At 35.0% G+C, this 15,480-nt stretch overlaps 1 protein-coding gene and 1 pseudogene across 6 annotated transcripts in view; both read right to left on the reverse strand.

Annotated features, from left to right (window-relative positions):
- Positions 1–1,576: 1,576 nt before the first annotated feature.
- LOC141424875 (F-box only protein 22 pseudogene) lies at positions 1,577–4,255 on the reverse strand (annotated as a pseudogene).
- Pkn2 (protein kinase N2) overlaps positions 4,169–15,480 on the reverse strand; it is a 116,921-nt gene continuing 105,609 nt past the window's right edge. For all 6 annotated transcript variants that reach the window (XM_074079502.1, XM_074079500.1, XM_074079501.1 and 3 more), the window contains 4 exons: positions 14,974–15,116; positions 10,416–10,523; positions 9,891–9,971; positions 4,169–9,797 (listed from right to left, as the gene is read on the reverse strand). In XM_074079502.1, the coding sequence (XP_073935603.1) occupies positions 9,594–9,797; positions 9,891–9,971; positions 10,416–10,523; positions 14,974–15,116 (536 nt within the window). In that variant the 3' untranslated portion in view covers positions 4,169–9,593. The remainder of the gene's footprint in view (positions 9,798–9,890; positions 9,972–10,415; positions 10,524–14,973; positions 15,117–15,480) is intronic.

The following is a 15,480-nucleotide window of genomic DNA, read 5'->3' on the forward strand; positions in this document are numbered from 1 at the left end:
CAATTTTCACTTTCCTTAATTTTTAAATGAGTTTTATTGCATAAGATGAAACTGAACTTCAGTTATATGCAAATTCACACATAGTGACTACTCCAGATGCTCAAAGAAGGCTTCCATGAAGGGTTCCCATGCATTTCTTCTCATCCCCTGCGGCCCTGTTTGCTCCACAAAAGAATTTACAATTACATTAAACACGTTAATACATTAGTGTGATTACTCTTTTTTGCTTTTTAACTCTTTTGCTGACTTTAGCAAGAATAAGATAATGACTACTTGTGTGTACCAAGCAGATCATGTACATGGATAAGTAATGAGGACAGTCATGTCTCTTTCCTGAAGAACTTTGCTTCCTTACAGTTTTAACTAGTATGCTAAAATCCATTCTTATCACTTTAAAAAGTCATTTAAATACAAAATAAACATAGAAACTGTTTGACTTTTAGATATAAATATCAAAATGATTTTTAAAACTTTAATCCTGTTTAATTTATGGAGACTTGTTTTATGGCCAGACTGGAAGCACCAGCATCACCTGGCAAGTACCAGAAATGCAAATTCTCAGGTCCCATCAATTGACTCAGAAATTGGGGTGAGGTCCCTGTGTGTTGACAAGTCCTGTGATTCTGATACACACTGTGACTGAAGAACCACTACAGAAACTCCTGTACACTACAGTATGCACAGATTTGTTTAGCAGACTTGTTTGTATGCACAGATTTGTTTAGCAGAATGTGGGTTTTTTAACAGTGTTGAACAATGAAATAAGAGCAGGGAGTTGAGTGTCTGTGATTATGATGTGTTTGGGAATTTAAGCTAGAAAGAGAAAAAGGAAGGACTCATGGTGTTTAGGAGTATGTAATTTGTGTTGTTAATATATTGAAGACTGGTGAAATTGCCAAATAAAATCTTAACGCACTATGGATAACTTATATAGAATAACGTATTCCACTTTATCATATAATCTGCCTCCCCACTGCATAATCACTGTATCAATTTTACTATATCCTTGCTTACAAAAGAAAAACATTAAGCTTAGTTTTAAAATTTTAAAAGGATAACATACTGTTTTTTTTTAATGATTACATTTTTATTGCTTATTACTGTATCATGGTAAAAATAACAGTATTTTTTTCTTTTGGTTGCACTGGGGTTTGAACTCAGGGCTTCACACTTGCAAAGCAGGTGCTCTACTGTTTGAGCCATACCTCCAGTCCCTTTTTGCTATGGTTATTTTTTAGAGAGCAGTCTTGAGAACTCTTTGGCCAGGCTGGCCTCAAGCCACGATCCTCCTGATCTCAGCCTCCCACGCAGCTAGGATTACAGGCCTGAGCCAGTGGTGCCTTGCAATATACATTTTATTAAACCACCCTCTTCCATTGATTAGCATTTTGGCTGTTTTTGCTATTACAAACATGCTATGAACATCCTTGCTCATGATGTATTAAGTTTCTTTGAGACACAGTACCTAAGTGGAATTACTGGGTACCAAAATGTGTATATGTATATGTATGTATATATATATATATATATATATATATATATATATATATATATATATATCCAATTCTTCTTCCAAAATGGTTATTTCTTTACAATCCTCTCAACTTTAAGGGTACTCACTGTTCCACTTCATCTACTTGATACAGACAGAAGTTTTTTAAAAATTGCCAATTCAATGGGACATCTTCTTCCTTTGACCCATCAAAGAGCATTCAACTTTTTTGTCAAATATATACACAAATAAACCACATATAAAAATCCTTTTCTTCTAACCAGTTAGAAAATGTTATTTGTTTTACTATACATAATTTTCTATGATTTTTATAAAAGCTTCATTTGTGCTTGAAAAGAATGCATGTTAATTGCTGGATAGTGTTTTATACACACACACACACACACACACACACTCTCTCTCTCTCTCTCTCTTTTTGCTGATGACCTATTAATAATGTAATTAAGTTGAAATCTACTATGACAGGTATTTGTTAGATTTTTTCCCCCAAGAGTTCCAACAATTTTGCTTTATATATTTAGATTTTATTAGACACTCACATACTTATATCTTGTCAGTGAATTAAATCTTTAATCATTACGTGCAAATTCAAATTTTGATATTTATTTTTTGTTGTGTTTAAGTCTGTTTTGTTTGATACTAGGTAGAGCTACCATGGCTTCTGTTGGAATTTTATTTTAGGATTCTCTTGAAATTTCTTTTATTGAAGAGGAAAATGGTTTACTTGTAAAATGCAGAAAGAACACTTTGAATATCAAAACAAAATATTCTTTAATATTTATCAAGTAAGTCAAAAGTCAGTAGTTTTGTTATAGCTTCTGAAAAAAACTGGTAAAAGTGTAGCAGGGAGGAGGACCAGAAGAAAACTAGGCCTGAGTTCTGATAAAGTGACAGGGAGATAGGGATGGCATTGTAGAGAGATAAAACCTAGGGATCTGAATATGGAGAGGGTCACGTAGCACTGGGAGGGGAAAGTCATATTACACGTGAGTAAAATTTGGCCAATAAAATTGTATATAACCATATGTGGATTAAACCTTGCTTTTTGCTTCTGCAACCTGCTTGTAAGTGTATTTAAGGTGAGACCCCTTTGTTCTTGGGGCTCAGCCTTTGGACACGAGTCTGCTGGGTCTGTGCTGCACAATAAAATGTTGCTTACTGCTGAATTGCCTGTGTCCCGTAACTCAGCTTGAGATTCCTGCAACAAGAGTTCTTGAGCAATTTATATATTTTTCTCCTTTATAAAGGGACAAAAAAAATGTCTTCATGATTCTGGAATGTCTCAAATCTCCATTTCATTGGTGAATCCCTTTTAAGCTTCCTATGCAGGAAGCTATTTAAAATCACCTTACATAGCTGCTACACACACTGGTGCAATATGGTCACAGCTGGTTTGCTTGCAGCTGATGCAAAGCTCTCAAATATTGGTCTGTATTACACTGTATACAAATACAGAGTCATTCTTCACCTAATACATTAAAAACGACCTCAACTTGATCTCAGCATCAAAGCTTAAAAAGATTTTTTTTTTTGTATGAAATAGACATATCCCAAGTTTCTATTTTCTGGAAAAAGAACACAAAAAAGTTACATTCTGTGAAAACCACTTTAAAGATGGGTTTATTTAAAGATGGTAAACAAGCACCATTGTTGTATAGCAATGCAACAGGTCATGTTCCTTTACCTCATTATATTTCCTCAGTATAAATTTCCCAATGACCATCTGGTCATATCCAATTTCTCCATTTCCAAAGAAGCCGAGTAAGAGAATAATAGGAAAAAACTTACATGAACCAGCCTCAACATTCTCTTTGTCTCTAATGCTGAAAGCCCCTGCTGATGTGGTGGTGCTGTGCTCTGGGATGTTGACTGCTTTGAGGCACTGCATAGCTGCCTTTGCTATCTTCTCATCATTGACATCCTTGTTAAAACTGTGGCACTCTGAATTCAGTGCCCTCTGAATGACAACACAACCACACCTCAGGAGTCAGTGATAACATCTTGTCCACCTGGCCTTCTGCCAAGATGATATTCGTTATCACTAAAAGTGCTGACTACTCTGCAGGTAATTCCCAGCTCACACCTTGTGGCAATTATAGCCAAAGACAAGGACCATACAAAGCTCATGGTGATCGAGGCCTACTTCACTAAATTGACGTCTTTCTAGTGTTAAATTCTTTGGATCCAATGAAAAGGCTGTATTTTTATTCCCTCCATTTGAAGGAATAAGCAAACTCAGATTCTCCAAATTCTACTTCCTGACATTGATTGCTACCTGATCCCACTGGAGGCACAATAAATCCTGGGGTCACAATCCCAAGGATTTGGCATTGTTTCAGAAATAACTTCTTAAGGGCAAATGCTTTTTCCATACTAGCTCTTTTTCTTGCTCTTATGGCCACAACATTCTTCTAGACTAACAAAATTTCAATCAGCCACATACAGAGCTGTCGATACAGAACTTCAACATTCTGGTCACCGCAGCAATGCCTTGGCAGGCAGCAAGGTGAGCACATGCTCCTTCACCTCCGCAAGGTTACTCAGCAGGAAGGTCTGAGTGGTCACCTTCGCCCTGCAGGCTCCATCCTCACCAGCTGGCCAGAGTGAGCACTACAGCAACTACAGCGCTCCGCCAGGTAGAATAGTTTTGCATCATTTTCCCTTTTTTTTTTTGGTAGGGATTGAGCTCAAGCACTGTATCACTAAGCCCTTCCTCATACTTTTTACCTTAAATGTATCCATATAGTTATATTTTAAATGTATCTCTTTATACATTATAAAGCTAGTTTTTCTTCATAAAATCTAATCTGATAAGCCCTGCTTTTAACTAGTGAGTTTGTTCCATTTACATTGATTTATTTAATTTCTACCATATTCTTTTAGTTTGGAATTTATATGCACTATATGCTTTTGGTGAGTTTGATATTTTGACACCCATTTAAAGCCTAAAGTAACAGTAATCTAAGAACTACAGAATCTGTAACTCTGATCTTCCCTATGCTACTGTTACAATCCAGAATGTGTTGACCTGGGGAAAAAGAAAAAAAAAAAAAAAAAAAAAACCCAAAATCCCTTTACTTATTTATAGGTACATTGCCATTTTATTTGTTCACAAACTTTTTTGCATCTTCTTTTGCCTTTCTGGTATTATTTTCCTTCTTAAAGCACATCCTTCAGTTTACTCATTAGAGTAGCACTCAGGATAGTAAATACTCCTTTTTAAAAATATTATTTGCTCTCATTCTCAACACTCTGAAGTAACTTTGTAGTTTCCATTGTTGATACTGAGAAGTCAGCTGTTAGTCTTTAGTTTCTTCTCTCTGAAGACCATTTCTTTGGCCAGTTGCAGGTGGCTCACACTTGTCAGCCTAGCTACTCAGGAGGCAGAGATCAGGACTGTAGTTTGAAGCCAGCCTGGCAAATAGTGCTCGAGAAACCCATCACAAAAAAGGGCTGGTGGAGGGCTTAAGATGCAGGGCCTGAGTTCAAGCCCCAGTACTCTCAAACAACCTAAAAAAAGTTTTCTTTGGTGCTCTATAGTTTCACTATAGTAGTTCTACACATAAACTTGTTCATTATCTCTAGAAAATTTGTAGGCATTAGATCTAAACATCGCTTCTCCCCCTTCTTTTTCTCTTGGGCTCTATTCAATCTTCCAGATTCCTTAACCTCTCTTTTGGTTTTCCTTATCTCTTTGTTTGGGATTGACTTTTCAGATATATTTTTAATTCTCCAGTTTTTGGTTTTTTTTGGTGGTGGGACTTGGGTTTGAGCTGACGGCTTCATGCTTGCAAAGCAAGAACTCTGCTGCTTGAACCACACCTCCAGTCCTCTAATTCTCCAAACTGTTTAGCTGTTCCACTGAGTTTCAGTTTTGAATGATTATATTTTTCATTTTTGGATTTTGTTTCTTAATTTCTTTAAAATTTTACAAGTTTATCTTGGCAATAATTTTAGGTGTAGAAATACTTTATAATTTTATAATTTGTATCTGAGAAGTCTGATATATGTGATCATTGAAAGGAGTATCTAAACTCATTATCCCTGTTGGCTTTCATTCAAAGTAGCTTTGTGTCAAATACAAGTCTTTGGTAGTATATTAACTGATCTTCATTTATGTAGGAACTAAATCCAGGGCCTCATGCATGCTAGGCAAGCACTCTACCACTGAGCTACATTCTAGTCCCATTTATCTTTGTCTGAAGATCCCATCCTGGAAAAGCTTTCTTCCAGAGCATTTACTTCTACTAGCAGAAAGAAAGTGGCATGAAACTGTAACTGAGCTGAGCTCGTCTAGAGGATTTTAGCACAGAGTGAGTCTTGCTGCTGTTGCACGTTCTTGGTAACCCACTTTTCTGAGTGCCTACATTTCTAGAACTGGCTCCCTGCTATTTTACTGGCTGCTACCCTGTCCGACTTCCTGCTCCTTTTTTCTACTCTGTGTACTTGGCTTCCACTCTCAGCCTTTTAGTATCCTTAAATTGTATGTCTGGGCATTCTCACTTTTAACTCTTGAGTCTTGAAGCCCAAACTTGTTCAGGCTCCTGGTCAAGACTGCTAGCTTGTTTGTGTGTGAAGGATAGCTACAGACCATTCACACCTTTAATGACACCAGCAGGTGTCTTAGAAGTTCTACTTAGTTATATTAGAAGCATGACATCAAACAAAAGTTTTTGTTTTGCTTTTTTTTGGTGGAACTGGGGTTTGAATTTAGGGTTTTGCAATGGCAAAGCAGGAGCACTACTGCTTAAGCCATACCTCCAGTCCATTTTGCTCCGGTTATTTTGGAGATGGGGTCTTGTGAACTATTTGCCCAGGCTGGCCTAGAACCTCGATCCTCCTAATTAGCTAGGATCGCAGGCACGAGCCACTGATAGCCACCTTAAGCAAAAGTTTTGACACTTACCTCTAATTTTATATCTGTATGTAACTTATTTTATTTGTATACTAATGTATAAAGTATCTTAGAGAAACACTATATCTGAAGTGATGCTTCTTTGAGTTTCTCTTATTCCACTCCCTTAATAGCTCTAGGAAAATGGGTTAGTACCTGCAAAAATTCTGTTAGAGCTGAATCGCTAAGGCATATTTTACCAGGTCAAAACAATAATAGTAATTCCCTTTATTTTCTCAATTTATGTTACAAAGAGAGCATGGATCAGTCCTTTATATTTTTAGAATATTCCATTTGCAATTTTTAAATAAGATGACTACAAAATGTTTAGTATTGTTTTATTCATTTGCCTATTTTCTGAACTGTCAGGTCCATAATTAAAGTAAGTTAATCTAAGGTCTCGGGGCATGACTCAAATGGTGGATAGAGCACCTGTCCTCAGGCAAGCATGAGGCCTTGAGTTCAAACCCCAGCACCACAAAAAAAGTAAATAAGTTAAATTCAAACAAGAGCAAAGTGTATGTAATACTAGTGCTTCTATTTTAATATTAATGCATGCTGTTCTTCTTGAATGGTTTTGTTTTCCTCTATCCTCCCCCTCCCCCCTCAGTGTCTAGCCACTGTGGGGAATTCCATACACTGAATGAAAGACGCTACTCACTTTATGGAAGCAGAATATAAATTTTCTCTAGTATTCCCAGAGAAGTGGATAATACACTCTGAATTTTCAAGGTTTTAACCTTCTGTAAGACAGCAAGTACTTGCAAGAGGGCTAAATGAAATTTTTTTTTTTTAAATCTTGAACCTAAAGCTAGTATACATTTTAATCACCAGGAAGTTAGGAAGTTTCTAAAAGGAAATAATAATTAAAACCAAAGTTACAAATTTCAGTCTATTTAAACTTTAATTTGTGCATTTGTGGTAATTTATGACTGCAAAACACTTTTTTCTTAGAATGACATAAAGGCACATTTCACTTGAATGCATAGTGTACCATTCTAAAATATCCTCATTTCCGTACAAAGTGCTTTAGCAGTCACATACACAGAAACACAGAATATATTTACACTCTTAAAAATTTAAATCTGACTAAAATATATATATTTTAAAAACTACAGAAAAATTAGTGCTTTCCTCTGCTTAATTGTGTGAATATACCCTGCCCTCTAATTTTTTAGTGATTGGCTTCAATTTTAAAAATTTCTGTACACTGTGTAGTTATAAAATGCTATGTCAGTTTTTAATGCTAAAAGCCCATTTTAGACATTGCTTTCTATGCATGTTTGAGAACCAGCAAAGGTGAACAGACTGTACCTCAAAAGTACTTAGTGTTTCTTTTAATTTGTGTTAGCACTGTTTAAATTAAAGCCAAACAATTATGCTAAGTTCCTCTACTGTCCTTTCCCAAGGAAATTAACTGGTATTTAAAAATAACTTTAAACAACAAATTGTTTCTCTTTTTACAAAATTTTCTCCCAAGGATCTTGGGTAATAACCAATTTGGAAGGGAATATGAAGTATCTCTAGACAATTTTAATTGTTCTAAGAGTACAGTTAAATCATGCCAACACATCCTAGCAAGGTTGAAATATTTATAAGTGTTTTAAGCTCAGCTCTTCATAAATCAGGGTGCGGTTGTGTTTCTGATAAGATTTAAAATTCAACAATTTTTAAGAGATGAGCTCACTGTGATTGAATGGCTAATTCAGTATGGTTAGTTACCAACTTGTTACTCCTGAGGTATAATGACCCTAACATGCTAAGCATAGGATCAAATATGTTATTATTGAACTGAGGAAAAATAATGAAGTCATAGACTAGGAAGGGAAGAAAAAAGTAAAAACAAAACAACACAAAATATTCTAGGCATGTGGAAAGTCATGATTTGTAAAAGGACATACCATAAGCATAATAAAAAGCCACAAACGGATCCTCTGATGAGTTGTAAAAATTATGCTGATCAAATTATTTTTGAAACTTTTGAGGTACAGCTTTAGTGTTATAATAATTTTTTATAAAATATAGACTGTTTTATCAAAAATATTTATACATTCTGTTACAATATATTGCTTTTGCCCTCAGTAACTGCCAATATAAAATCTGGATCCAGTGGCCTAAAATGTACAAATGCACTTAATGTAAATGCTGGAGTCTGAGGTGTCTGATTGGCCACTGTACAAAAGTGATGAAGTGGTGAAATTAAATAATAAGCCTACAACACAAAATACATTACAACTATTACATATACATGTTCACAGCATGTATACAAAGACAATCCCTATGGTTTACCAAAGATATAGTTCCCTTCTACAGCAGACACAAAGAATAAGATGAGCTAGGCTGATAAATGTTCAAAAAATGCTTATCACAAAAGGGGTCATCAGGTTCACTCATTTTGGAAAAAAATATGACTGAACATCCTGGGTATGTAGACTTTGGGAATGAATGCATGCAGCACACAGTATCTTGGTTCAGGCTGATTAGAAGTCCTCATTCTTAACATTTGAAATAAATGCTGATGTTCCCATTTAGGCCAGCATTGTTCAATAAACAAAGTTGTTTGGCAAGTAGCTCTGTTGGAAAGCTACGAGGCTCTGCTACATGGTAAAGATAAGGCATTTAAAAAAGTTTTCTCCTGATAAATATAGAACATTTATAAAAGACATCAATTCATTGTTTTTCAAAAAAAAAAAATCAAGCCACCAAAGGTGCAAACTGCCACTACATTTTTTGATATTATAGTGATTTCTTTAAAAAAATAAGAGCATTTGCCTCAAAGAGAATCATACTTTATGTGAACAGTAATAGTATTCCAAGCCCTATTTTTTTCTTTTTGTAAAACACAATCAATCAATCTTCTTTCACTTAAGGCAGGCATAGGGCAAAGATAGGGATTATGAAGAGTGGTTCTTCTTTTTCAAAAGATGATTGATCTGAAAGTATTCATTTGCAATTGATTTTCACAGCCAATGTTAAAAACTATTTCCAGTGCCCGTTTACACCGAAGAACACTGAGGAGCCACTTTTCAAGAAGGTATTCAAATGGTACTTTTAAATGTATCTTCATATGTGTTTTTTTTTTTTTAAACTTAGAAGCTGTTGGTAGCACAGAGAGTGAATGAAGGTTGTTATTTTTAAGAGGTCTTCTTGTGAGTCAGTCTGCTTGATTTCACAGTGTCTAGTAACTTAACACCAATCAGCAATGTAGTCAAAATCTCTGAACATTTCTTGTTCCTCTTCTGAAAGTATCCTTGGTTCTCGAGGTGGAGTCAGAATAGGTGCTTCTGAGGTAAATTCATCATCAAAATTGCTAACATCTTCCCGTCCTCTGATAGTAGGTACAAATGGCGGCTTTACTTTTTTGTCCATCAGAGCATTCCAATCAATTAGCTGGATCACAAAATACAAAATGAATCAGTTTAGTTTCAGACTCCTAATTGTGCTGGTTCCATAAAAAAAAAAAAATTTGAATTTTATACTTACCCTGAAAAATGGGTGCTTCTTTACATCCTCTGCATCTTTCTCACCAGCTCCCAGGCGCCTCTCAGGGTTTCTTCTTAACAGCTAACACAACATAAAGTAAGAAAGTTAAAGTAAAACCAGTAAAATAAACTTTATTGACAGGGATTCTCACAGCTTTCAAAGAATTAGATATTTTTTGTTTATATTTGTCTAAACCATGCAACAGCTACAGATTAAATAACGACTAAACTTCTACTGGGAATTTTCCTTCAATCTGAAAATTTTAAGCAGTCCTTTTTTTTTTCTTTTTGTTTTGGTAAGACAGGGTTTTAAACTCAAGGCTTCATACTTGTAAAGCAGGTACTCTACTGATTGGGCCACACTTCCAGTATTTTGTTCTGCTTACTTTGGAGAAGGGATCTTGTGAACTACTGCCTGGGCTGGCCTTGAACCTTGATCTTCCCCATCTGAGCCTCCCAAGTAGCTAGGACTACAGACATGAGTCACAGGCACCTGACTATTTAAGCAGTTTTAAAAAATTCTTACCCTTCTCATTATGGAAATAGCTTCTGTAGATAAAAACCTTGGATACCTTACTTCATCATTTACAATACTGTCAAAAACCTCCTCTTCATCATCACCAGGAAAGGGAGACTAGAAGAGATATTTTTGAGTAAATTAAAACAAATTTCAATATAATAAAAAAATCTTATTGATTCAAAGCACAACCAAGATTCAGGCAGTGAAAAAGAAAAAACAAAATCACAACAACAAAAAACAACAAACAAAAAAGGATTCTAAGAGGTCACAACAGTTGACTTTATTACTAAAGGCTACACCATATATTCTTATTGAAATTTTTTTTTTTTTTGGAGGCACTGAGGTTTGAACTGAGGGCCTCACACTTGCCTAGGCAGGCACTCTTACCTCTTGAGCTACTTAGCCAGCCCTTTACTGAAATCTTGAAATTTATTTTATAGAGCCTATAAAACTTGTTTAAATCAAGTAATTTTTCATTCCATAACATTTCATTCTCTTACTCATCCATGTGACCAGAAACTCAATATTTTAAAAGGGTCTAGAGAACAGTGGGGAATATTTAGATAATAGACACAATTCTTAATAAGAATTATCATGTGGAAAGGCACAGAAAATAGGTAATAAAATATGGTGAATTAAGTGTTTCAATAGAGGGATGAACAGAGTCCGTGGAAATACAGTGAATATAGATGGCTTTGGATTTCAAAGTCATTAGCTTATTAATGGTGGTAAAACAATTAGAGGGAGGAGTGGCTTGAGAGAGGCCCAGAGTTCAAACCCCAGTGATGCCCAAAACCCCTCACAATTAGAGATCAGAAGGCACAATGACTGCAGTAAGAACCAGCTGCCAACAAAATCAGACTGAAAGGAGTTCAAAGAGCACACACTGCCAGGCATATACACAACAGGGCATGTCAGCAAGCACAATGTGAAAATTATTGGTCATGATGACCCTGAATCATAAAAAGTAGCTGCCTTATTCCCACCATGACAGTTTGGCGCACAAATACACTGAAAATGTGGCTATCAAATATAACTTACTGCTTTAGAATTTTGGACGGCCTAGCATTTACTTAATAGTTTTCAAAATCAGGAAAGAAATGTCTAAACATTTAATACCTTAAAATCACTGAAATGAGTCAGTATCTCTAACCTTATTTCTTACTGGCTATTGGAAAAATGTATTCTTATTTAGTCTCAGGTGTAATTTGGCTGTTTGATTCCTATAAGGTATTAAAGAATCAAACTCAAGCAGTATCAATGGAAAGGGAGAAATTTTTAGTTGGGGGGGCTGCAAGTCTCTTTCTGAAACATGTCTCCACAATAAACCCTATGCTGGCATTTGAGTCGTCTCTCCACCTATCTATTCTGTGCCTCTCTTTCAGTCTAACAAGTCAAAATGTAAGGGTGCTTTGCCGTCCTTTCAATAAACTTTGGGCTTGTTTTAAATCTTAAAAAAAAAAAAAAAGGAATGTGTGAAAATGAATTCAGAATCCAACTTTCCAAGGCTGAGTCAATCTCAAAGCTCATGTGTAAGAAAAATTTTAAGCCTTTCAGTTACCAAAATCTTAGCTTGCTTATTCACTCAAAGTACATAAATCAGATAACTACTATGTGGGAGAATCTAATTTCTTTCAGGGACTGAAATACCAACCAGGAGAAAATTCTATTTTATGAGGTTTCTCAGAATTTCAAGTGGAAATACAGAGTGAGAGATTTTGACTTCTGCTTGAACAACTTTGTACTTGAAAACTGTTATTCTATGTCTTTCAATAGCAAAGAAACGTGTTTATTTGTTAAAATGTTAATAGGACCTTATTTTTGCCAAGAGATTAAAGCTAACAGGGCTAACAACAGAAGGTTAACAAGTATTTTAAGCACATATTAAAAGATCCAATATTCTGTTCAGATTTCAACATTCACAGCCTGTAATGCCAGTGCCCAAGGTTCCTTTAAAACTCTCTTAACATATTCTCTCTAATTTGGCAGGGGAAGAGGGGCCTGGTACTTTAGCTTATTCCTGGAGTCTTTTTGGTCCTCAAAACTATTTGTCTATTTCCACATAAAATACAAATTTGAAAATGCATTATATCTAGTGAGTTTTCAATTATTTGTAATAACAGAGAAAATAAATGTAAACTTAACCCAAGCCACACTTTCACAACTTTAAAAAAAATAAAGTTTCACTAATACTATAAAATTATAAAGTAGACTGATGAATTTCAGTTTGATTCTTTCTCCAGCTACTCTCTTATGGAAGCACTAAAGAAAAGTAAAATAGCAAAAAACAGCTGTAAAGGAATAATAAGATTTATCACCTTTTACATTCTAGGTAATTAAAAGCTCAGTCAATTAGAAGCTCTTTCAAAACCATAAAGCAGTAGCTTCCTCACTGTTCTGATAAACCCAGCAGCGGCTTCAGAATAGGAGGAAGCAGAATCAATAGCTGTTACGATAACCTCACATTTTTGTATGTTATTTTCTAATATGGAAAGTAAATTTTACTTTGGTAAGTTTTGGTAATGCAATTAAATCTCATACTTTTTGAACGCTATATTATTAAAAAAAAAAAAAAAAAAAAAAAAAGCTAGGTGCCGTGGCTCATGCCTAATAATCTTAGCTACTTGAGAGGCTGAGATCAGGAAGATCAAGGTTCCAGGCTAGCCTGAGACCCTATCTCCAAAATAACCAGAGAAAAATGGACTGAAGGTATGGCTCAAGTGGTAGAGCACCTGCTTTGCAAGTGCAAAGCTTTGGGTCAAACTTCAGTCCGACCAAAAGAAAAAAAAATTATTTTTTAAAATAATTTTATGGAGTTCAAATTATGTCACAGTTTATGGAGACAGGGATTATGAGTCTGCTGGCACTCTTAAAAAGTGAAGACCATTGTGGATTAGGACTAAAATGAATCTTTCTATCCTAAATGCCATATAGTAGGTTTTCTAAATAGAGGTGAAAAATTCAGATATGGACCATTGGTCTTAAAAATAGACATGAGGCTGGAAAATTTAATAACTTTTCCTGGTAATAGTTTCGAAACGGTTCTGAAGCCAGAGTGCCAGGAATTGAAAATTCCACAGGATAGCTGTGTGATTTTAAGAGTTATTAACCTCTTTGTGTTTCCAATTATGCATCTGAAATGGGCATAATGCCAGGATCAAGCTTATTAAATGTTGCTGCAAAAAATGGGCTAATATTTATAAAGCAAATAGACTAGTACACAACACATGTTAAATATAATTTTAATTAGTCCTGTTTTCTCTCCTTTTCCAGAGAATCCATTCCAATTTGATATACCAGAAGTGGCTGCCCATTTGGACAACCTAAAATTATTTACTTGTTTGTTCAAGGTAAGTGCCACTAAGTAACAAGCACAGACCAAAACTTTATAAATTTCTCACACTCAAGAATTTGTTGCACTATACTGAAGTTCAAATCCCAGCACCACAAAAAAAAAAGAAAAAGAATTTGTTAATTCATTCATCTAGCAGCTTAAACTATTCATGAAATTGAATGTATAAAGAAGGGTGTTGGTAATGGGAAAACTCTAGGATAATAAACCAATGTAATTTTTCTTTCATCTCCACATCAAGTCCTTCTCAATAGTAGTTTTCAACAATTTGTCAAAAAATTTATTCTTTCCTAATTCTATTCTCATTTATCATTCATAATGATCTATAACATTAGGCATTTATTACCATTATTTGCTTTGTATAACAGTTTTTTTTTTTTTTTGGTACTATACTAGGGTTTAGCTCAGGAACTCACTCTTGCACTACTTGAGTTATGCCTCCAGTCCTTTGGGCCTTGACCCTACCACTGACTCCTGGGTAGTTGGGTAACAGGTGTGTGCCCTATGTCTGGCTTTCTCACTGACTTGTTTATGCCCAGGCTGGCCTCCAACTGTGATCATTCCATCTCCACCTCCCAAGTAGCTGGCATTACAAGCATAAGCTACTGTTTGGCAACAGTTTCTTAAATCATAAACTTCTATGGATAACTCAGTTATTCTTAGAAATTTCCTTGAAGGTAATATAAAGAGAATGTTAATTTTTTAAATGTTGATCCACAGGTTTTGCAGGTAACATTTATTTTTGACCCATGTATGGCTGACTTTTCTTTACAGGTTTACAGTACTTTATTTATTTATTTATTTATTTATTTATTTGAGACAGGATCTTGCTACGTAGCCCAGGCTGGCCTTCCTCAGCCTCCCAAGTGCAGGGATTACACCTGAATGTAGAGTACATTATTTTCACTAGTCTCCCACAATTCTATTTCCTGTGAAATGGTAGAAATATATATGGTTTTAAATATCATAAAGCATAACCATATTACAATACCTAATATAAGGATCTATTTTCAAAGCATTCACAATATATTCCATAGATAACAAAAATCTAAAATAAAATAGTAAAGGTTCTGCAGAAACAGTTAATTATTAACACTACAAATCTTTATATAACTTAAGTTCCACTAATGCAGAAGACCTATTAGGTGCTTTATAAATGTCATGCTTTCAATTATCTTTCCTTTCCTATCTTACCTATTTCCAACTGCTTACCTCACCTACGAGCATTTCATATATAAGTACACCAAGCCCCCACCAATCTACAGCCCTTGTGTAGGATGTTTCTGTTAATACTTCAGGGGCAAGAAATTCAGGAGTGCCACAAAATGTGCTTGTTCTATCTCCATATCCCATTCCTGAAAAAGATAAAATTTAAATTATTTGCTAGCAAGGAAAAAAAAAATCTAGTTTAAATTATTTGTTACCAAAGGAAAAACAACTAGCATAAAAATTAGAAGGTATCCTTAGGAAGCACAATTAAAGTTGCTGTACATGGTGATCAAACTCAGACATATCGACTTTAAAAATTGGTATCGGAGAAACTGTGCAATAGAACATGGGAATTTCATGTTAAAAAACTAGCAATGGCTAGGACAGATTCTAAGAAACAAAAGCACTTAAATAATCAATAGTATCCAATATAGAGAAGCCCAACTAGAGAAAAAAAAAAAACTTTTACTGGGTATAGCAATTAGGAAATCAGAGAGCATGTGATGGAAA

This window comes from Castor canadensis, chromosome 7 (genome assembly GCF_047511655.1).
Source record: "Castor canadensis chromosome 7, mCasCan1.hap1v2, whole genome shotgun sequence".
Taxonomy (NCBI): Eukaryota; Metazoa; Chordata; class Mammalia; order Rodentia; family Castoridae; genus Castor; species Castor canadensis.